This window comes from Grus americana, chromosome 4, assembly GCF_028858705.1.
Source record: "Grus americana isolate bGruAme1 chromosome 4, bGruAme1.mat, whole genome shotgun sequence".
NCBI classification, from domain to species: Eukaryota; Metazoa; Chordata; class Aves; order Gruiformes; family Gruidae; genus Grus; species Grus americana.
Genome location: NC_072855.1, coordinates 20703428 through 20726505, shown reverse-complemented (window position 1 = coordinate 20726505; position 23078 = coordinate 20703428). Strand labels below are relative to the sequence as shown.

The 23078-nt window shown below is 35.1% G+C and overlaps 1 protein-coding gene across 3 annotated transcripts in view; it reads right to left on the bottom strand.

Moving 5' to 3' along the window:
• Nucleotides 1–23078, bottom strand: part of TBC1D19 (TBC1 domain family member 19) — a 55131-nt gene that overhangs the window by 749 nt on the left and 31304 nt on the right. For 2 of the 3 annotated variants that reach the window (XM_054825057.1, XM_054825059.1), the window contains exons 12-20: nt 15650–15724; nt 15226–15288; nt 11231–11315; nt 7764–7808; nt 6487–6519; nt 3970–4079; nt 2665–2756; nt 1802–1917; nt 758–828 (exon numbers count right to left, since the gene is read on the bottom strand). In XM_054825057.1, the coding sequence (XP_054681032.1) occupies nt 758–828; nt 1802–1917; nt 2665–2756; nt 3970–4079; nt 6487–6519; nt 7764–7808; nt 11231–11315; nt 15226–15288; nt 15650–15724 (690 nt within the window). The remainder of the gene's footprint in view (nt 1–757; nt 829–1801; nt 1918–2664; nt 2757–3969; nt 4080–6486; nt 6520–7763; nt 7809–11230; nt 11316–15225; nt 15289–15649; nt 15725–23078) is intronic. The other variant, XM_054825058.1, reaches the window with a different exon arrangement.

Below are 23078 nucleotides of genomic sequence, written 5' to 3'. Positions count from 1 at the left end.
AGCCTTACTTCAAATATACATGGCATCATGGGTGAATAAGGGGTCTAACATTTCAACTTGCTTCTAAAAATAATTGGGAATTAAGAATCCTTATCCTGTGGCTTGGCTAGTACTTGTAAAGTAAGTCCAATGTAATGACTCAAATAGTCAATGTCTTCTCATGAAAGTGTTTAAAAAAAAAAAAAGAATGAAAAAGTCATCATAATCTCTCAAAGTCTGAAAAAATACATCACCAGGTTTTTGGAAAAAATATATTTTAACAAATTCCTAGAGATAAACAATAATAATCTTCATCTTAATGACTAAATTTTCTTCATTTCCCATGACGGTACTCACAGTGAAATTTCAGATTAATATTGACAAAGGCAATCTTGTAAAATCTTTGCAATATCAAAAAGCACAGAAGCAACTACATGAAAATGTACTGAGAAAAAAGGTACAAGCCTCTACAATTTTTTAAAAACAATATATCCCACAAACACGGATTATATATTAAACCAGAAAAAATAATCTAATTGTCTAAAATAATTTGATAACACTGCATTTTTGTAGCAAATATACTCTTTTATTTCCTTTTACTCCAGAGAAGCAGTATTGTGTACTGCATGTTCACAATTCCCTTATTTTTTTATCTAAGGTAAGAATTTAGGCAGAAAGATTTGCACTATGTACCACGTGCCATGTGAAGCTTAAGTTACTCTTGTTGGCAAAGCATCAGAAACTATTTCAATCTCTTCTAACTGAAACTTATCCTTACTTCAGCTGCAGCCAGTGATGTCACCTCCATCAGGTTGACTGCTCGGAAAGCAAACACAGCAGCTGCCAGGACTGAAAGAAAATGCCCAATATTTAAGTTGCTGTTAATTAGTGGTTAGAATTAATCTTGATGTAAAATACCAATTCTCACTCTTTTAGACTAATTATTTTGATTCTGAAGAATAATATACGAGGGATGGATGTGTTTGAGTTTCTCTGGCCGCTCTTTAAAACGGATAGAAAAACCACAACATTCTTTCAGAAAAGTCTGAGTGAAAATGCTTGATTTTAAGATAACTAGCTTTAATTAAAGGGGGCAAGGTGATTTACAATTAGTTCATTTCTAATCCAATAATTTTAATTTATTCAAATAGAAATACTTGTTATGAATATTATATAACATTAAAAAAAAAGTTCATTTCTTTCGTACTATCTTATATAATTATATCTCTCTACATACCTGTCTTACAAGTACAAATGGAACCAAAACCTTTACTCTTCTATTCACCTACTTTGTATTTAAAAACTGACCCAACTGAAGATACACGTCTTCTTTAGAAGCCCCATCTTAAACTTTGCATAAATCTTAGGACATTATTTCCTTTATAAAAAATAAGTACAAAACTTTCAAAGTCTCTTAAAAGATGGGACTTTGAAAGAAGAAATCCAGCAAAATCAGGGGAACTCTCAGTTGCTGTAAGTACTGAAGAAATACTTGCCATAAATGAGTAACATGAATCTTGTGTTTTGTGAAAGGTCATGAACTGATTTATTGTTACCACTGAAGCTGGGAGAACATCCTATGTTCTGTTCAGAGAGTGCTTAGCATTTTTGGAGTGCTATCATTAAAAAAAAAATACCTCACATATTTTTGTTAAGAGATGCGGGTTTTATGCAATTCCAGTTTTCTTTGACATATATGTAATCTGCTTCCAGCATTCAAAGAGCAACTATTTTCTTCTTGTCACAAAATACATTGAAGTCAGCACGTATTTGCCTTATATCCACCTGGACTTAACATGTTTTGTAAAAATAATCCTATTACCAGCAAGAATTTCTAGAGAGTTGTATCCCAGGATTCTGTCCCACAGAAGCAAGAGCTGATCTGTAGCTAAATAACCAGAAAATGCTCGTACCATCCATTTAAATGAAATTCGTAGCCTGCAAAGAAGAGATAAAAAACAGTTATTATATTTCTGCCTCCCATAATGATCAAACAGATCCTCTATAAACTGAAAATATTTCATCATTCTTCTGCATTTCTCTTCCAGGAAGAATAACTATTTGCTCTTGCTGCATTAATAATCAATATTTTCCTTTGCAACAGCCATCAGAAAACTATTTAGCATCTCATTTGACAAAGTACTAATATCATTAAAATATTCTGACCAAACAATCACATTAGAGACATCCTCAGCTATTATCATTCCTAATGTTTCATCCTTTCTGCTATTGTGCTATTCTGATGGATGGCAATTATAACACCAAGATTTTCAGGTTCTATTGCACTTGGTGCCATGAGTACACTATAGAACGACAGCCTCTTGCTCTCTCCCCTTCCAGTAGCTTCCCCTGTAACCAATGTATCTCTGCATCTTCTGTCCCCTAGGAAATAAATCACTTAGTTCCGTCAGATCTGACGCTAATAACTGAAACTTAGCTGAATAATGCAGCATTTCTTATAGAGCAATTCTCCTCTCTTTTTTTACAGAACATACAGAAGAAATGTATAAAGTGCATATACGCAGGTTAGATAAAGGACTCCAACTGACTTTCAAGGAAAAATGGCACATTGATGTTTGCACTTTTGAATAATTTCCCATAGCTTTTAAATCAAAATACTACAGAACAGCATTTTCAGAACAATGAATCTGCAACAATTGTAGCAAGTCAGAAAGAAGTACTTACGGCTGAGCCCCAATTTCTCGAAGGTGATAAAAGAGCTGGGGCAGATGGGTTTGTAGAAGAGTCTCAAACAGCAAACACAATGATACGATGCCCTAATGAAACAAGATCACATCTTGAATACTAACACTCATCCTGTCAAATCTGAGAAAACAGTATCAGCATGTAAGTATGCATGAATTTTTAATTCGACCAATAAAACACTATTAATGATATAATATACAGCTCAGGAAAGCAGGGCACAAACAGCTCTAATGCCTTCAGTCACTAAAGCCTTGCTCCTAGAATTCTACGTATGTATTAGCAACATAATGTGTTATGACAGTCCCTTTCAGTTCTAAGTTACTTGTGGTATTTTTATGTCAGGGTCTAATTACTTAATGGGTTATTATAATGTGACCTACTTGAATTATTTCCACTTCGATGAAACAGACCTCAGTTGCACTAAAAAACAGAGGATGTGAGAAATAGTATCTCTCTGATAACTAAAAGCAAACAGCAATGGGGATAACTACAAAAAATTTAAATGCAAACACATTTTAAAATTTCTTTTAAAAATCCCCATGAAAATGAATAGAGCCTGACCCGTTTCCCTGCTAGTAATGACTGAAAGCACAATGCACAGCCTTGAAATGGTATATCGAGGAAACAATTTTCTTTTAATTCGGAAATGTTTTCCAAAAGTAATATAACTATTCAGCACTTTGTGAAGGAGAAAAAATAATATTTATTATGTTTTATTCTTCAAAAATACAAGATAAGCCAATTTCTACAACTGTCTTACATTCAAAACAGCTGGTCCTGGTCATATACATAACTAAATTATTTAAATTCATCTAGTAGTGCTAAGAAGCATGTGCTGTCACACAAATATACTTGAGTTAAAGGAACAGACATTAACTTGATATCTCTGAAACAATATCTGCATATATACGACTATATTTTAGTCTCTCCACCCCAGAAAATACTTAAGTGTGCACTTACACGTCATTAAATAAAATGAAACTAAGTATGCATTTATGTGACTTCTTGAACAAAGAACCTATTACATAAAAGAAGATCCCACACCCTCATTAAATGAGAACTGTATTATTTTAAAGTACATGATATTCTACAGCAAAGACTAACATTGATGTAGAAAACAAAATTATCCAAACTGGAGTTACCTAATAATTTTTCCAAGCTTGCCTGAAATATTTTATTCTATTTAAAAGGATATATTCAATCACATAGAAAATCATGCCACTACATATTATTGCTCCATAGCAAGCAGAATATCGAGTGGGTTTTAATTCCTAATGAACTTACAGAGGGATGTGAAGAGATGGAATGGAGTCTGAAGAAAAAACGCACATACATCTCACGAAATATCTGATACAATTTGGAAGGTTCATGGTACAGAAAACAAAGTGGAGCAACTGAAAGGATAAAAGAATTATAATTGACTCAACACTGTAAACTGCTAAAGAGTTCAATGATTAAGTGCATGAAGTATGAGGAAAAACCCAAGTATTTATAGTAGTACAATTTACAAAACCAATACTAAACCAATTATTTAGAACAAAGTATTTCATAATAGAGTCTATCGTTTGACGTGAAAGGTTAAGAACAGTAATACAATACATTCTAGGTAATATTTATATATATATTACAAGAGTCTAAACTAATTAGAACCTGCTTACAACAGTGCTGGCTTTCAAAGCATAAGAAATACACTTTAAGGGTAGCCCCTCTGGGGTGCAGGACAATGATATGTTGAACAGGGCAAGTTTTTGATTCAACCATCTATAACTTCCAATGTGGCCTGGGTTAGTGACCATATCCAAACTGGTTCCCCATTTGTAAGAACAGAATAAGTTTACTGCTTGAAGATGAGTGTTGTGAAAAGGAAAACATAAAAATATAGCTTTTGGTTGCCACAATAACATCACATAAGTATGACAGACTGATAGAGATCTGTTTATTAATTGTAAGATCTGAAAACCATGGACATCTGGTATTTTACTGTTTAGAAGTCTTGTGGTATACCTGACTCAAAATAATAGTTGCCTACATTTGTAAAGCAGCAGTTCTCAATCTTTTTTTTCCCCAGTCCCTTTTTTCTTTTTGTAGAGGTCTAGCATACAGATAAATCTGTTGTATGTATATGCTGCACAAACATAATCAGTTCCCTCTGATGGCTGCTCCATTCATTCAATGCATGTTTCACAGACAGTTGTTCTATATACATTTCTGTAAACAGCCTTTTTATCTGTCCACTCATCACATCCACAGCTGCATTTTACAGGTGCATTCATTACCAATGGCAGCTTACATTTTAACACGCCTATAGTCTATATTCACTCACAGTCTCTATATTCACCTTCCCTTCCAGTTTTATTTACACAAAGCCAGGGATATGGATACATTTGTCTGTATACATATGGATACATATGCACACAGATATATGTACATTTATATGAGTGTATGCACATGTGAATTAATTTTTATAGATACATATCAGAGGTGGCTTAATAGAAAATAGCGGCGCATGTGTATGAGAGGTGGGGTGCTAAGGTAGAGTGAGATGTTCACAGAAGCATGTATTTACATAGGGGTAAGAATAGCAGAGGGTGTTACTAGTGTGTATGTTTTTAATGATTGAAGATGGAAGTGGAAGAGTTGGCAGCATGCATACGTACATAAAGGCCAGGAGGATAACTGAACAGTGTCTGGCAGTTGACACCGTACGAGCGTATACATGCGAACATGCAAAAGTGTATATAGGATTTATATAAGGCCCCAGATACTTCCTCCTGTAGCAGCATAGCATGGAATACAAAGGATGCTCTGCTTGGTCCCAGCTACCGCACCCACAGCCTGGAGTTCCAGTTTCTGCTGCCTTGCTTTTCAGCCTCCCTCCTTCTCACAACCAGCATATTCTGAGCTCTTTCCAAGAGAGAGGGTAGGAGGGAGGGAAGAAGCTCACACCCAGTTTGAGAGACGCTGTTCTCAAGGGCAGAGTCAAACACAAACATTTTGAAAAGCAGTTTCACACAGAAAAAGTGAAAGCCTCCTAGTGAGTACCTATGGAAGAGTTTGTAACTAAGCTGTTAACTTCTTCAAATACTTAGGATTCCCTAATCAGGCTCAAATTTGCATTTCATATTTAAATCATCTGATTTTAATGATCATGTGATCATTAAACTATATTATTAGCAAAACATAGTATTTTAAGTAAAATCTTAAAATCTGCTTGCCCAGTGATGCCACAAACACCTTTGATAAATCGAAGGAAAAAACTGAAAAGCTGTAACAACTAGTCCCACATAGTTGGAGTACTTCTGCACTAGCTGCCTTGTTACATCTGAGACCTGAGGAAATTTTTCTGCTAGAAATCTTGTTGATATTTGAGCTTTCCTCTGTGCAGTAAAGTAGCAATCATTCTATTATTTAATGCTCCTTTAACACCTGTTCTAGGCAAACAGATACAGCAACAGGCCTTTCACATAATTCACATTTTTACAAACTCTTTTCACGGGTAACTTGGTCTACCCAGAAGTGACACACAAGAGCAGAACACTCTGTCAATAAAGTTTATCCCTCTATTCATATACATTAAGATGTATACCTCAGCTATTCGCTCTCAGAGAAGGAACACCCACATGATAGTGAGCTGTAATATAAGTAAACAGAAACAGCCTGGAATTTTAAAAATTATGTATAACAGTCTTCATACACAAAGAAACAGAATACATATAAGTTTAAAAGATGGAGAAAAGTACCTACAGCTTTAAACTGCAGTATGATAAAAAGCAATTCTGAGGTTATGAAAGTCACACTTACCATACATAGAAAAGCCGTGAAAAGGAATTACACCTACAAAACAAAAATATTTCTTTTTTTGTTCTATTTCTTTTTATCCATGTAAAAAAATGTATTTCCCCCCATATTTCTAGATTGTATTCTGCCTACCATAGGAACAAAATATTTCCTTGTCATAGCACCTGCAGTCTTAGATCTCAATCCTGTAAATATTTAAGTACGGGAATTGTATCACCTACCTTAGTACAACCAACTACGTGCTTAAACACATGCTATAGTTCCTAGAAAGGCAAGTAAAGCTCTGTTTCCATGAAGTTATTATGTATAAGCTTTGCTGAAATCAGAACCTAATTTCAGATGAATGACAACCCGTAAATGTCATGTACTGACAAGGAGGGAGCAGGAAAAGAAGAGGCCAAGACCTCTAGTAATTCATGTAGTACTCAGATAAAACATTTAGAGGACTTGGCAGTTGTACCCTGACAGTTCTCTCCTCCTTTCCAGCTGATCTTAGCTCCCATTCATTAATTTTCATATAGGACCAGTAAGAGGGAGCTGCTTTGGCAAAAGGTCATAAGGACAATGCTTCATGGCTACACAGCTGCAAAGAATTGCGGAGGCAAAAATGAAAGAAGGGGGAATAAACATTATGTGCTACAATTGACATCACTGGAACACAGAAGACATAAAAGACAAGGCCAGAGACACAGATTTAAGATTGGTGACGTAAGGCCTTGAAAGCAAGAGCATAGAGCTTGAACTTAAAATATAAATGCAGCAGAAAAACAGGGAAATGATTCAATAGGGATTGAAATGGTCAAAATAAGAGCTAAAAAAAAAGAATTTTAATACCTGAAGTAACAACAACAGCAGCAGCAATGATATGAACTTAAAATTATACAGATCAGTTATGTCTGAATTTTTAAAAGAAACACAAATTTTGAAAGGAAAAGACTGTAAGATGTGGTTTGTTGAGGATGGAAAAGATGGGGGTCCAGCAGTTTCAGCATGTATCATTCAGATCCTCTAAGTGGTGATACAAAACTGGAATACAAGCTGCTGCACCAGAAGTTGTTTTCTTTCTCCTGCCCACACACATAGACAAACTCCGTATGTGACTACTAACACCAGGCTGAATGTGGTTTTGGAGTAGCTTCAGTCCAGCTTACTCCTTTAAATTAATGAATTTCACAGAATAACAATGAAACATCATTTGTAATAGAAAAGTTATGTATTTGAGAAAAAAATCCTGTATCTTTCCAATCTACCACTAGAGGAGGCAATAGTATAATTCTTACCATTTGGAGGATAGAAAACAGCATATTCTTCCATTCCAAGTTTTCCTGTGAATCACCAAATCACAATTAAAATGTGATTGAACTGTTAAAAGGTGTAAAGATTTACATTAAAATGGTAGATTCTAAATTACAATTATAAAAATCATAACTAATTACATTACTGACCATTTGATATTGTCTAAAACAAGTGAGCAATGCAATAGGACAGGTACGGTGTCAGATATAAAACTAAATGCAGCACCAGTAAGGGAGAATGACAAACAGCAAAAAAGAGGAGGAAGATTTCAGCAATGCTATCCCATAGAGATTTTATTTGACTGAGTCTTAGGAGCTCTAAAGCTCTTTACTGCAGACATTGAAGATGGTGAAGCTCTATAAGGGGATAAGTCTGCCGTGCTGTGGCAGACTGACCTAGGGACAGGAAAGGCATTTAAAGATATAAGAACAGATAAAAAATATTCAAGGCTTCATTAAGCTTGCAACAGAGAGTAAGATGGATGGTGGAGTTTTGATATAACAAAAAATAAATAAGCAATTTGTTGCATACAAAAGATTAACTAAGTCAAAACAATCACTAATAGTATAGCCTGACCATATAACTTTTTCTCTTCCTTGCAAAATGAACACATTATATTAGTTAATCATATTTTAATTACAGAACCTAATAATTTAAAATGCACTATTTAAAAAGTAACAATTTATTTAGAAATAGAAAAGTGTTTTAAGCATAATTACCACGAATTAAAAGCTGTAATTATTTTAGTTTTAAAATGAGAAAATTCAACTAGAAAATATAATTACTTAGATGAAAATTTATAGAATACTCAGAGATCTTTCAGATCTCAGTGTATTCTGTTCACTCTACATAGAAGAATTCAGGACAGGGAAGTTTCATCAGGTTCAATGGAATCTGGACTTAGATATTTTCCTGTAACATGAATTGAATTGACTGAATTAAATTAAAAATTAACCTGTAAAGTTTTTGCCTACTACTTCATGAAAATAAAACCCAATATTTTCCAATTACAGAAATCAGTTGTTTCATTAAACTAAAAATTAGTTTTTACTTTTCCTTGCAATAGTTTGCTTGCTGTGCAGCAGGGAGTTGTAATCTGGAAGGACGGTATTTTTAGCATAAAGCACATCTCTTGGAAAATTAGCCAAAAATAGGACCTACAAGCCTTTCGGATTTACGCTGCACAGGTTCAGCAGAGATTTAGATTTCAGGAACTTCATTCCCCAGATTTGTCTAGAAATAAGTAGGATGTTCCCCATAGCTGTGTTTCTGGGCTGCCATGGCTCTGTGCCTGAAGTGAGACCTGGGATCCCACTGCTGTTCTGCTCTCAGGTGAGCCCTTTGCTTGTTTCAAGAAGTAGGCAAAGAAAAGTGGATGGACCACTCGGTGGATAAGGAATTGGCTGGATGGTCGCACTCAAAGAGTTGTGGTCAAGGGCTCAATGTCCAAGTGGAGAACAGTGACGAGTGGTGTCCCTCAGGGGTCGGTACTGGGACCGGCACTGTTCAACATCTTTGTCGGCGACATGGACAGTGGGATCGAGTGCACCCTCAGCAAGTTTGCCGACGACACCAAGCTGTGTGGTGGGGTTGACCCGCTGGAGGGAAGGGATGCCATCCAGAGGGACCTTGACAGGCTGGAGAGGTGGGCCCGTGCGAACCGCATGAGGTTCAGCAAGGCCAAGTGCAAGGTCCTGCACATGGGTCGGGGCAATCCCAAGCACGACTATAGGCTCGGCGAGGAATGGATTGAAAGCAGCCCCGAGGAGAAGGACTTGGGGGTATCGATTGATGAGAAGCTCAACATGAGCCGGCAGTGTGCGCTTGCAGCCCAGAAAGCCAACCGTGTCCTGGGCTGCATCAAAAGAGGCGTGACCAGCAGGTCGAGGGAGGTGATCCTGCCCCTCTACTCCGCTCTTGTGAGACCCCACCTGGAGTACTGCGTCCAGCTCTGGGGGCCCCAGTACAGGAGAGACATGGAGCTGTTGGAGCGAGTCCAGAGGAGGGCCACAAAGCTGATCAGAGGGCTGGAGCACCTCTCCTATGAGGACAGGCTGAGAGAGTTGGGGTTGTTCAGCCTGGAGAAGAGAAGGCTCCGGGGAGATCTAATTGTGGCTTACCAGTACCTGAAGGGGCCTACAGGAAAGATGGTGAGGGACTGTTTATCAGGGAGTACAGTGACAGGACAAGGGGTAATGGGTTTAAGCTGAAGGAGGGTCGATTTAGATTAGATGTTAGAAAGAAATTCTTTACTGTGAGGGTGGTGAGGCACTGGAACAGGTTGCCCAGAGAAGTTGTGGATGCCCCATCCCTGGAAGTGTTCAAGGCCAGGTTGGATGGGGCTTTGGCCAATGTGGTCTAGTGGAGGGTGTTCCTGCCTGCAGCAGGGGGGTTGGAACTAGATGATCTTTGAGGTCCCTTCCAACCCTAACCATTCTATGATTCTATGAAAAGAAAACTCCCTAATTCAGTTACAGGGAGAGAAAAGACCTACAAAGCAACGAGGGAGGAAAAAAAATTAAGAAAATAAACATTGCCTCTAGTGACATAAGAAGCAGCAAGAGGAAAACTGTCCACAGAGGTCCTGTTCAGAAAAAGTACTTGGTACAGGGATCATTGGCTAAATACACTGGCACGAGGGACCAAGGAAGAAAATGGGAATGCATAAGGTAAAAGGCTCATGGAAAGAAATTGATTGGATGGCTGAGTGATTCAAGAAGGAGGACAAAATTAGGAACCAGTTGCAGCCAAGGCAGGTGAGGATCTAAGCAGCAAGAAAAGAGAGCCCAGAGGTATGGCATTAGAAGTTGGCATAGAAGGCAAGTGGACTGAACCAATAAATTTAAGACTGTTAATAAAAGTAAGACTCACATGAGAACTTAAGCCAGAGAACATCCAGAAGTAAGATAACACTCTGGAAGATGCCATGCTTTGAAAAATCATCAGCTTGGTAGACCTCTACTGTCCCAGACCTTCAAACAGAGCCCACAGTTCTTCAGCAACATGTTCTGCTCCTACCTACAAATATCTGCAAAACTCACTGCTTTGGGAAGATAACATCTTACCACAACTTCCAGTTGCTAAATTCATTGAGGTTGCAGAGGGCAGTGTTGTGTATTTAAATTTCTAGCTCTGATGAAGACAGAAGTTGTCAAGATTTTATCATATTGTCATAGTTGTGTGTTTAATTTATTTTGGTAAAACACAGGAGAATTATACACAGAAAACTACAGTAAAAGAACAGCATTGCAATCTGGCCTTTATGTGATCAGCTTCTAAACTGTCATAATAGAATCTGTGCAGATATCAACTGGATACATGAAATTTTCATTAAGGTTCTTTTAAAGGTAGTCTACTAGGTGTAATGAACATCAAGGAAATTCACATACTGTATTACTTTTCAGCAGTCAACAAAAATCTATACAATCTTTTTAAAAACAATTCCTTTTACCTCGTATATATGATTTGGGTGGGGTGGCACTACTGTAAGTAAAGTGCTCCAGTACAGAGGTATCTCGGGAAAAACAGAGTAATACCTGTAGAAAAGACAGCATATACAAATCAGCTGACTTACTGGATCAACAAAGCAATGTCAAACAGATTTAAGGACCTGCCTTAATTAGCATCTATTAGATGGTATTGAAGAGAGCTAATATGGTTGAAAGCTCTTGACCAACTTAATTTACTTTGCTGTTCAAATTTCCAGGCTCACTTTGAACTTGCTATGATTTTACTGACAACAAATGAATGTGAAGGTAAAATATCCCCATTCTCCTACCCTCCTCCTTGCCTCTCAGCATGGGTTTATCCCCTTCTGTCACATCCTTAGTGACTGTGCATGCAACTCGCTGCTTTGATGTCTATTAAGTTATTTTTTCATTCAGTTACTATGACCTGAGGAAGTCCTAGTATAAGCAAATAGATGTCCTAGAATAAGCAAATGAAACATTTACATTTTTGCATGTATGCAGTTCCAGAAGACTGATCCTTACACTTTAATTCCCCAGAGCTTTACAGAATGCTTGCATGCTATTCAGTTCTTTCAAAAAGCACAAATTATAATGCTCACCTCGTATCCATAAGTTCTGAAATGCACATTGTATTTTGTAAAATATATTTGTATTTTTTATTGTTTACCTAACTGAAAAAATCTAGTATTCACAGCAATTGAGTATAAAATTAAATAGTAAAAGCATTCCTAGAAAAAACATTAACAATAAAGAATCTCATCCTATATGCAGTTGTAAAAAATGTAGTAATTGGTATTGTACTTAAAAATTTTCATGTTTTCATGCAATGAAAGACTGCACTAGCAAGAATGTACACAAGAGGGCATAAGTAAGACAGACTTCAACTTGCTGCTGACTTTTTTTGCATACCTTAAACCCTCTCTGCTCTTGCAGGTTTTAAGAGTTTGTTTGTTTGTTTTAACTGTAGCCGAGGTGTAAAAGGTGGAAATGTTTTAGATGGTGCTTCACTACATAATTTATTGTGAATAAGAAATAATGGATTTTTCCTTCAACTAATTATTGCAAACATATTCCAGATATCAGCATTTATCAAAAGGAAACATGCAAAACCAAAACACTAAGACATCTGAACATCATTGCTTTTTAAATTTTTTTTATGGAAAGCAAGCCATATTTTAAGACTTGTTCCTCTTTTGAACCTCAAAACTATTTCTGAGATACAAGCATCTTTTAAAAAATAAATAGTTTCTTTATCTCAAATGGTTTAAGCTAAATATTATGTTGTGCAATACACAATCATTTTCATAGCTGCCAAAATATAGCTGACAATAACAATACACAGGCAAATGTAATTCTCTGTATATGTTAACTGAGGTGAAAGAAAAAGAAACTAATCTGAAAAGGACATAAATTATGTTCTCTCATAGGGGAAAGAATGTAACCTTAATTTGAGGCCCCCTTTTTTAGGAATACAGTGTCCAGTACCAGTATCTGGAAGTCTTTAAATTAAGACTATGCATCTTTATAAGAGATAGACTCTAGCTCAAACATAAGTTATAACTATACCTAAAAACTGCTGGGTGAGGTTCTTTGCATGTATTCATTATGCAGGATGTAAGACTAAAGAATTCAAATTGAACCTCTGGCCTGAAATAAAGAATTTACAAATTTATTAATTCAAGTATTACTTTTCTCATTCAAAAAATGATAATGCTAAAGAAAACAATGGCACAAACCCCTTTTTAGGTACAGAAAAGTTTGACAAAAACTATTGGATATTTATAATCAAAACTGAAAAGAAAACCATTGAATTCAAAGGACTAAGAAGAAAAAAAACCAAAGCCAAAGCTTTTATCAAAAAGAAATTACTGTATTAAAAGTAACTGTATTCTATTGCGATAGTTATAAAGAAGTAATAAAAACATGTCAACTTTGGGATAAAGAAAGCAAAGATATTAAAGGAAATAAATTACATCATTTCACAATGTTCTTCCCCAAAAGGATTGCATGCTACTAAAGAGGTACCAATAACCCAACCAAATATCTTGTTATTTTACGCCCAAATTTTCTGGTTTTGATGGATGCTTTTTCTGTTAAGTAATACACAGACAAATGCCACACTCTGCTCAATGACTTGGAAAATTTAGAGGCAGTATGTAATCATGAAAAAAACCCACAAACCCAGTGCAAACATAGAAATAATATATCTGGTTCAAACTAACATTTTCACTACCTATTTTATTTAGCCAATATTTAATTCCAGTTATCATACAAAATCAATAAATAATATTCCATATCAGAGTGACTCATACTGCAGAATTTTTCCAGGGGCCACAGAACAAAATCATTTGGCAGCAATGCATTTGCAAATTAGATTGGAAGAGAAAGTTATCAAGGAAAATGCATAACTTTCTTCTAAGAAAGAGTCTGAAGAATACCACAAAGTACCAAACAAAACTAGAACAACTAATAATTACAAGTTTGAGATATTCTTTGCCTCAAAGCCTTGCAGTAAAACTAGGCACTTCATTTTCCAAAGCTTTGGTGACTCGCCTTTAAATTACTAAGGATAGCTTAGTCCTTTTTATGATTTTCATTCTGTGAACATTCTTTTAGTTAATATATATAAAAAATGAAATATTCAACTGTGCTATATATTGAGATTGATGAACAAAATCTATTTCTGATGGTCTTAAAACCAAACATTATACTCTATATTAGTTCATACTCCTTCATAGATTATAATTCTATGTTCACTGGAACTGTTAATTAATGACTAATTGATATGCCTTAGTAATCTATATAATGAATGAAGCAGAAATAAGAATGAGATTTTCACATCCCATGATGATGAGATAATGTTACAATAATGAAGATCATCTTTGATCCTTAAATCAAGAAAAAATCCTACATGGAACTATTTTAGTGAATAAATATCAATGTTCGAGTTATTGTGTAGTCACTTTTCAAATTTTAATTCAGAAACAAATTCAGACACAGATCTTAATCTTGGAACTATTTTAAGTAAAAAAGGCTATAATTTCATGAGGTTATAATTTGAAGCATTAGTGTTTAAACATTTATTACACTAAAATATTATATGCAAACATGATTGAATAGTATGCTTAAATAGTAACGCATATTTTTATACCTACATGGACTAAGCAGCATTAAGGACAGTTCCTTGCTTAGTTAAATTACTAACACTTTTACATATTACCATCAAAGAAGAAATCATTTCATTTCACATAGCTCAAACAGAAAATTAAGCAAGTCTAACCTAACAGATGTGACTAATGAAATTGAAAGCACTGTGGAAATGTTAAGTTTGCTGCATGACATTTATGTTGACACTGCAATCAACTACACATTAGGAAATTCATAAATGTAACGTCCTCCTATTTAAGGGCATTTGACAGGCAGCAACAAAGATAATTCTTTATAAATTAGCTGGGTTCCCCATTGCTGGAAGCAGCTTTGGAATGGGAGCAATCCTAAAAGTAACTATATGCATCACTATCTTACTCAGAATCAATGTCTTCAATTTAAAATTTGTCAACACAATATCTTTTATGCTTATTGCAGTAGGTCACTGTAAAGCTTTTTTTTTTTTTTTAACCGGAACCCTAAATATACTTCTCAAGTTTTAATTTCTCTGCATGCCACAGCTGTTAATCATTTTATTATTGCAAAGCTGGGAAGGGGAAGAATATAGCTGACTTTTCTGGCTTACTGCATTGGAAAGACATTGTGTAGGGTCTTTCAGAGTAGGAGTTTTAAAAGTTTGTCCTGCTTAATCTGTGTAAGTGTACAAGATTAATTTACAGTATTGTTATTCAGAAGGGAAAGTATGTGCAATGCAGCAAACAGATGCTGTCTAGGGTCCCACTGTACTCTGCCTACCCATGAAACACAAAGGCAGTCCATATTCCACAGCAGTATACTTTCTAGCTTTTCTAAGAAAAAAGCTACATACCTGATATAAATAATCCTCAAATACAAAATAGTAGTCATCATTGCTTGCTGTGAGCTTTACATCCTGTAATCAAAAAACAGAGTAGTTTGAAGCCAAAAGACATCTCTTCAGACTCCCATAGAAGCTAAACAACACAGTGGTAGAAGACACTGTTTCACCACTGAATCATGAAAGAGCTGTAGTTAAAGCATATACTCCACATTTTAAAATTACCGTTTCTTTACGATTTAATGGCTCAACTCAAACAAATGTCTTACACAAGAGCCAACACAGGCACAAGGCGAGAGTTTATAATAATAAATTTGCACTAATTATTCTTACACTCATGAAATCCAAACCATCTAACATATTCTTTGTTAAAAAACCAAGATACTGGTGTGATGAGTATATAAATCACTTAATCACTGTTTAGTGAATCACTTACTTTGTAAATCAGGCTGTCCACTAAAAGGTCATGCTGAATCACATTTGACTTAAGCTGTTCATAATACAAGATATCCTAAAATTAAAAATATCATCGTTAGTCTGAGACACACCTTTAATTTAAACTAATGAAACCAATTTTTAACAATTAAAAAAAAACCCAACAAAAAGCATGTGTTCAGCTGAAAAACCCACTGCACAACTTATGAAGCATTCTATCGCAGTTTATTCTAACTTAAGCCCTAAGAAACAAGGCAAATATTTGAGATTTTATAAAATGACCTCCCCTGTAGATAATTAATAAAGTGAGAATGAAGGAACTAATTCAAACCAGAGATCTGTATCTTCCAACCTTTGGATCTCTACAGCTAAAACTTTTTCAATGCTCAAAATCTTTTTTTCTTCTTTTTTACCCTCTATTTTCATGCACCTCTCCATTAATAGGTTCTGTCATATCTTCTAGCACTTGTGAGTTGCTACAAATATTTGATATTAATATGAATCTCTAAACAGTATAAATTTGTGAAAAGATGAATTTATAAATATATTTTAAAAATCTTGTAAAGAATACAAAGAACTCAGACCTTTTTTAAAACTCCAATTATTTCCTGAATGTCTACAGAACATACACAAGGGTGAAACGATGGGGAAGTATCAGAATAAACACTTCTCTGCTTTTGCTTCTTCTATCCCTTTCCTCTTAGAAAGGGCTTGCAAAGGAAACAAAAGTTTAAATATTGCATTATCATCATGTAATTCCTAAATTCCTAAATAACTGTGTGTTATATATACATATATATATATAATACCCACAATTGAATAACACAGTTTCAGATGAATACCACAGTTTCAAATGGATTTGGAATAAATTTATACACTAAAATCAGCAGTCCCAAAGCTCCTTCCCACTTCACAAAACTATTTTGATTTCAGTGTGTCTCTACAGGCACCACACAAATGTTTCTACATTCCAAGTTTTACATAATATTCACTGCCGATTTCTTTGAGGGGGTGGGGGGAAGGTAAGCCTGGAGTAAGGATTTAAAGAACAAATGGGAAGTAAGATGATATTTTGAGAGGCAGAAAATGGAAAAAAGTGAAGAGAAGGCTAGGGAACACTGTAACTGTTCTTTGTATTAATCAAAAACTGAGAAGAGGTGAATATTATACACTTAGAAATTATTAGAATTAATACATTATTAGACTGTTAAGTTCAAATGAGGACATGAGCTGTATTTATTAAGTACTGATAACTACCACAGGGAAAATATTTACATTTTTCTTTCTGAGAAATAAAAAGGGGAGATATAAATAATACTCTATTTCTTTATGAAGGATCAGACACAAATATTTACTAAATGTAAATTATTTGCAGCATGAATGTATCGCTGTTCTTACGAGCTACAGAGAACTACTTTAATATTAAAGTCACAATTTTAAAGCATCAATACTGTAGTCTAAGTGTAACACTGCCAAATGAATAATGTCTGAAGTGGGGGTTTTTGCCATCTCAAATGACTGTATATATTAGAACAGAAGGAGCTAATAAAAAAAAACACCTCTTTCATGCTAAGCAGACTGCATGATTAACTGTTTGTGCTGTACACAAAAGTACTCCTGCATAAGAAATGGTACAATGAAACTCATGGCTACAAGGGTACTAGATAATGCTACAACTAATTTATTGTAACTTGGGAAGGAGATTCTAATTACCTCATGGTTTCCTGTTTTAATTTCCTAGTTTTTAGTTCTCTAGAACTGCCTTGAACAATTGCTAAAGGCTGCTTGGAAGTGGGAGAAGAAAGTGGTATGAAGAGAGACAGAAATCTTTTGCTTTTGGTGACACAGTGTCTCCAAGTCACAAGTTAACATTATCACTAGTCCAGTATTTTGTACTAACCTTTTCCTTCCTGAATTAGGAAGCCATTCAGTTATGTTTTATGTTTGCTTACAAGAGTCCATTTTCCTGTCACTATTAAAATTATTGTAAAACTACAACTAAAAAGTAATCACTTAAGTACATGGTCCATTCATCTTAACAGTCAGAATACCTTGGTATTAAGTTGAATTGCTGCTATTTTAGCTACACTTAGAATAGAGTTAGTCATTTGGCACAAATGTACGAAGAACAGATTTCTGTACAAGAAAAAAATATTCATAAATGATGCTCTACTGTACTAACTTTGTGAGTTCAGAGTACTAGTTTCAGTGCAGTTTTGTTGAAGGCATCATACTGAAATATGATTGTTTTATTTTTAATCTCTAAAATATGTACTAGCTTCCTATGCCTTAATTCAACTGCATTATTAATTGAAGTGTAAAGAATCATGTTAATTGCAATTATGTATAAATTACTTTAGTATAGCCAGTGAACAGTACCTTCCACAGAAGGAAAACAGAAAACCGCTGAAAGAAATGTAAATGAAATAGATTTAATCAGAACAGAGTATTTACTATTTGTTAATCCAGAATGACACATGTATTTAAAACATTTTGTAAAATATCTTTTTGTTTTAGCAAAGGAATCAGTAAAAACAGAAGTGTAGAAACTTTCCATTTCTCACCCTTCAGACTTGTGTACCAATTTTAAAAAACAATCTACTTATTAGAATATAGGGCAAATATTGCCTGAGTTAGAGTTGAATTACTTAGCCTTAACCAATAGGACATACAATTTCTGAAATACATATCCTGCCCAATTTTCCTCCTTAATTTAATTGGTGTAAATATTTCAAGCAGTTAAAAAAGTGGTAGGAATAAGCAACCTGATGTTTAGGGCACTGTCTGAAAAGAGAGAACAACTGCGCTCAGATTCTTCAGCAACTCGCAGAAACTGAATGGAAGTTCTTTATAATTCAGTTGAATACTTTCCTCAGTATGATTTTAAATAAAAAGGGTAAACAGTTTATCACCTTTTATTTTTTCATAAATAGTAGTTTCTCCTTCGCTCTTACAAAAACCCACTAGGCCAACTTGATCGTTCCTCAGAAAATAAAACACCATTTCCTGTTGCTGTTATAACTTCAGCATGAAGTAAAACTTCAAACACAACTCAAAACTCTACCCTGAAAAAATGAATAGCAAATTTACATTGCAAATACTACCAGACTGAAACAGTACTTAAATGTTTTTACAGTTCAATAATTTAGTAAAAAGGCCAGAAGACCAAGCTGTCCACCTGAACTAGAAGTCATGAGAAAAAGTTTGGGAAACAAATCAGAAATTATTAAAAAGGTACTTGTGATGCAAAAGCAATCATAACCATTGTAGGAATAATGGTTTTAACTTATTACTTGTTATTAATTTTCTCTTAAATTGCGATTGTTGTGAGGCAAAATGAAAACAGGACTTGGGAATCACACCGATTTTTTAGACGTGACTTGACCACAAGTAGGTCTTGCTCATGCCTCTTAGTAAGATAAGAGGCTTGTGATTCATTCTATATTAATAAATTTATTCCTTATATCTGAATCATGAACAAGATTGGTCACAGATTTGCTTTCAAGCCACATGATCCTTTTGCTTGGTGATCAGTTTTTCTCACACAATGAAAAATGTTTTTAAGTTCCTCACTCAGGCTTCAAAAAAGATTCAAGTCTTGTTTTACTATTTTATTGGTTGCGTTCCTTCCTCCAGATGTGGAGGAAGTGTCAGGAGTGTCCAAAAATGTGGTAGGTTTCTTAGCCTAAGATGCTTTCATTTATAAAAACAAAATCTTACCATTTTCATCTGATTCAACCTTTCTTCTCTGTCTGACAAATCTTACTGTAACTTTGATTTGTAAACTTCTTACTTTTTAAAATGTGTTGCATTTTTATATAGGCCATAGCTTTTCTCAAAATAATATATATTTTTTATACTGCATCTCCAAACATACTCATCTTTCCAAGTTGAGACAAAGTACATTTCAGAATTGTCCAGCCCTCTTGACCTTACAAAGCCGCACCCCAAAATTTCCACTCAAAAACCTCATACTGTCTCCACCTGAAAGCATGAGGAAAAGGGAGCTCCGAAAGTAGTTCACGGGCAAGAGAGAGCAGGATCTTTCAGCAGTACCCAGCGAAGCTAGTTTAGGCAGAATCTGGTGATTCACCTTCTTTGAAATAAAGGTCTGGATTACTCAGCAGCCTCTGTGCAGGCACAGTCCACCTGTGGCCTGTCCCGAAATCCCTGGCACAGGAGCTGTACTCTCATTGCTGAACTGCAGGCAGCTCATGATTCATTTTTAGGTTATCCTCGTCATTTGATTGCACTGTCGATACCTGCCTCTCAAATCTGATACAAGAAATGGGTGGATGAAGCACAGAGCTAGGAACGTGAAGAAAGACTGACATTGGGGAGTCTAGAAAGGAGACACTAAGATTTGTGGGAACCGGATGAAGCCTGAAGAATGGCAACCAGAATGAATTAGGTGAGCTGTAGATTTTGGAACAGAAGTACCAGAAACAAGTACAAAACAAAAGCCTAAACAGATTACATAAAGAAATAACAGACGAGAGAGCTAAAAAAGTCCCTCCTGGCAAATCCTGGAAGAGGATCCAAAACCTATTCTCCTTCTACCAGACACACATACTTGTAAAGTACATCCTTGTCCAGTCAAAGATGATGAGAGTCCATTGCTGCTACTGGTTTCTCAGCTGTTTGAATGGTACAGCGGGCACCTTCAGCTACTGATCTTAAACTTAATAACTCTACTGATAAGGCATAGAGTTACATCATGCTCCATTACAAACTTACCACCTCACCTATTTATTAAGTTTTTACACCTAGGAAATTACATTCAGTAAAAGCTGTAGTAAAGCAAAGCATTACTAATTTCCGCATGCTGGAATTTTCAGAATTAAGATTGATTTTAAACCCATTAACTCAAAAAAAATAGAGGAAAAAAGCCTATCATGAACAATTTTGGTTTTTAAGCACTGCTTGAATAGCATGCAGTGAAGAAACAGTAAGGTAACACACAGAACAGAAGGAAAAAAACTAATTAAACAGATTGTTAGTAAGTGTGTGCCATCCATTTTGTGCAATCAATGAGGCAGATATCCCACAGGAAAAACTGTGATTTTGTGATTCAAGAGCATACAATAAAAAATATATATATACACAGAGCAAACTGGACTGTTTGCACAGACAATACTGACTGTGACACTGTTAAGCTTTTAAATGTTTGACTTTGCAACCTTAAAAATGCTCTTTTAACACAGTTTCTTTAAAATGTACCATCACAAATGAAAACTAATAAACAACTTATTGCCAGGAAATGTGTTGACACATTTCTAAATAATCCTGCATACAGAGCTTCCAGTTTATCATTTTTACGATTACGATGGTAGATTGCTAGGATCATCCCTTGCTTGGCTGTATATTAGCTTTATACAGAGGCTGAGCTTTACCAAATAAAATTTTCCAAACAACAACATTGGATGCTAACACACACAACGCTGCCCATACCAAACCTTCAATAATGTTTTACATTAAAGAAAGGAAATTCACAGTCCTTATGTTATAGATTCATCCAGCTATAAATGTAATAGAGCTGCAAATCAGAAGTATTACAGCAAGAAATCTCTGCAACCATGCAATTCAACTTCAGCAGAGAAACAGTATGCAAGAGGTAGAGAAGTGTTAGATAAACCAATAAAGTCTATATGAAATACAACAGATCATAAAACAGCTACATATATCTGAAAACTGCTTTGCTATACTTTACAAAAAATAAAGCAGTATGTTGAGTATATGCAAGAAGAACGTCTGAGATAGCGTTCTGGCAGTAGTTACAGCCTTACTTCTGTGAAATGCTAGTAAATGCAATCCTTAAAATGAACTACGGATATTCAGTTTAGAACATAGCTATAGTAACCCATGTGCTATCCTACCTGATCTATGGGCGGTCTGCTAGGTCTCGGTCAGAAAGCCTATCCCTTTAGTGCATTTATATTTTTAGTACTCAAAGTCCATAAAACAACTGTAACTTAAGAGCCCAGGATAACAAATACTATACTATGCAGTGCAAAAATAATCTTGGAAAATAAGATAAAAGGCTCCAATAGCTGTTACATTAGAAGATACAGTTTCGGTTTAGCATGACAGAAAAACATTCATATGCACTTACATCACCAGCTTAGAAGCTTTTCTCCAACACAGTATATGTTGTTCACAGACGTGATCATTTCTGTTCTTTGTGGGGAGGGCGGGTGGATTTTGTATTTACTGTTTTCCAATCCTTTATTTCAACAATCTCAAAGTAGTGACAAATTTGCAGTCTGCATCACTTCATCTATCCTTACTTATCACTTTTTCTTGATGTTATCATTATCATTTTCCAGCCACTTATCATCACCTCTCTCAAGTTCTTTCAGCATCATCACAAAATATTGTCTCACCAGTAGTTCCCTGCACACAGTCTATTCAGTTCGGTCTCAAGGCTGTGGACCCTGTAGAATGTCTCCTAAAGGAGAACGTCTACTGCACTGAATCTCAGAATACTGTATGCGTATATAGTTTATTTTTCTTCTTCATCTATAGTTTGCTAAGAGCGTACAAAGTTACCTTAAGGTAAAATATCATGTCAGTGAGAATGTATTAGCTGCCCTGACATAAGTGTCCACATGCTTCCTTGCAATAAGTTGGAGCTGAGTTACCATTTATTACACAGTAAACGCACATACGCGAGCACTTGTGATCAAACAGCCAAGGTACTCTTCTCTAGCTTACCTAACAGTAAACTAATACTGTCAGAGCAGAGACTAACCTTTTGAGAAGATCTATAATATTCACCCTTCGTGCATAGTATAAACACATATTAAAAACAACTATAAACTACAGTTAACTTTTAAAGGATCTAACAGCGTGGCTGACAAATATATTAACAGACAGATGTACCTTGTTCCTCTTTAAAAAAGGTAACTTGAAAATTGTCCATGTGAATTTCAGGAAATGGATTTTAATAAGTCTATTTACATAACAACTCATGCTTTACATGAACATAAAATGAAATATTTTATCATTTTTCTGACTATTATCTTGACTTTTAGTCATCAATACAGAATACTTGGCTTTTTTATTCAATTATTTCATTTTCCACATTAAGATAAAAATGGTCTTAGAACATGCAGCATTTAACAGAATATAAACAGATGCAATGTAACCAAAAAAATTAATTTCACACCTATAATATTCCTGCTCTCATTAAGAGACAGACTTCTAAAATTCAAGCTGTCCTGATAATTTAAAATAACTTAAATCTAGTGTTGAGCATTTTAAGTAAGACATATAATATTTCATTATTATTTCAACAGCTCTTTCTTCTACAGAGAATTCAATCTTTTATTTAATAGAAACAAAAGACTACTTTATTTTTTCAAAAAGGAATAAACTAAGTAATTCTAACACCAGAACAAATAATTTCACTCCTGAGGTAAGCTGTCAAT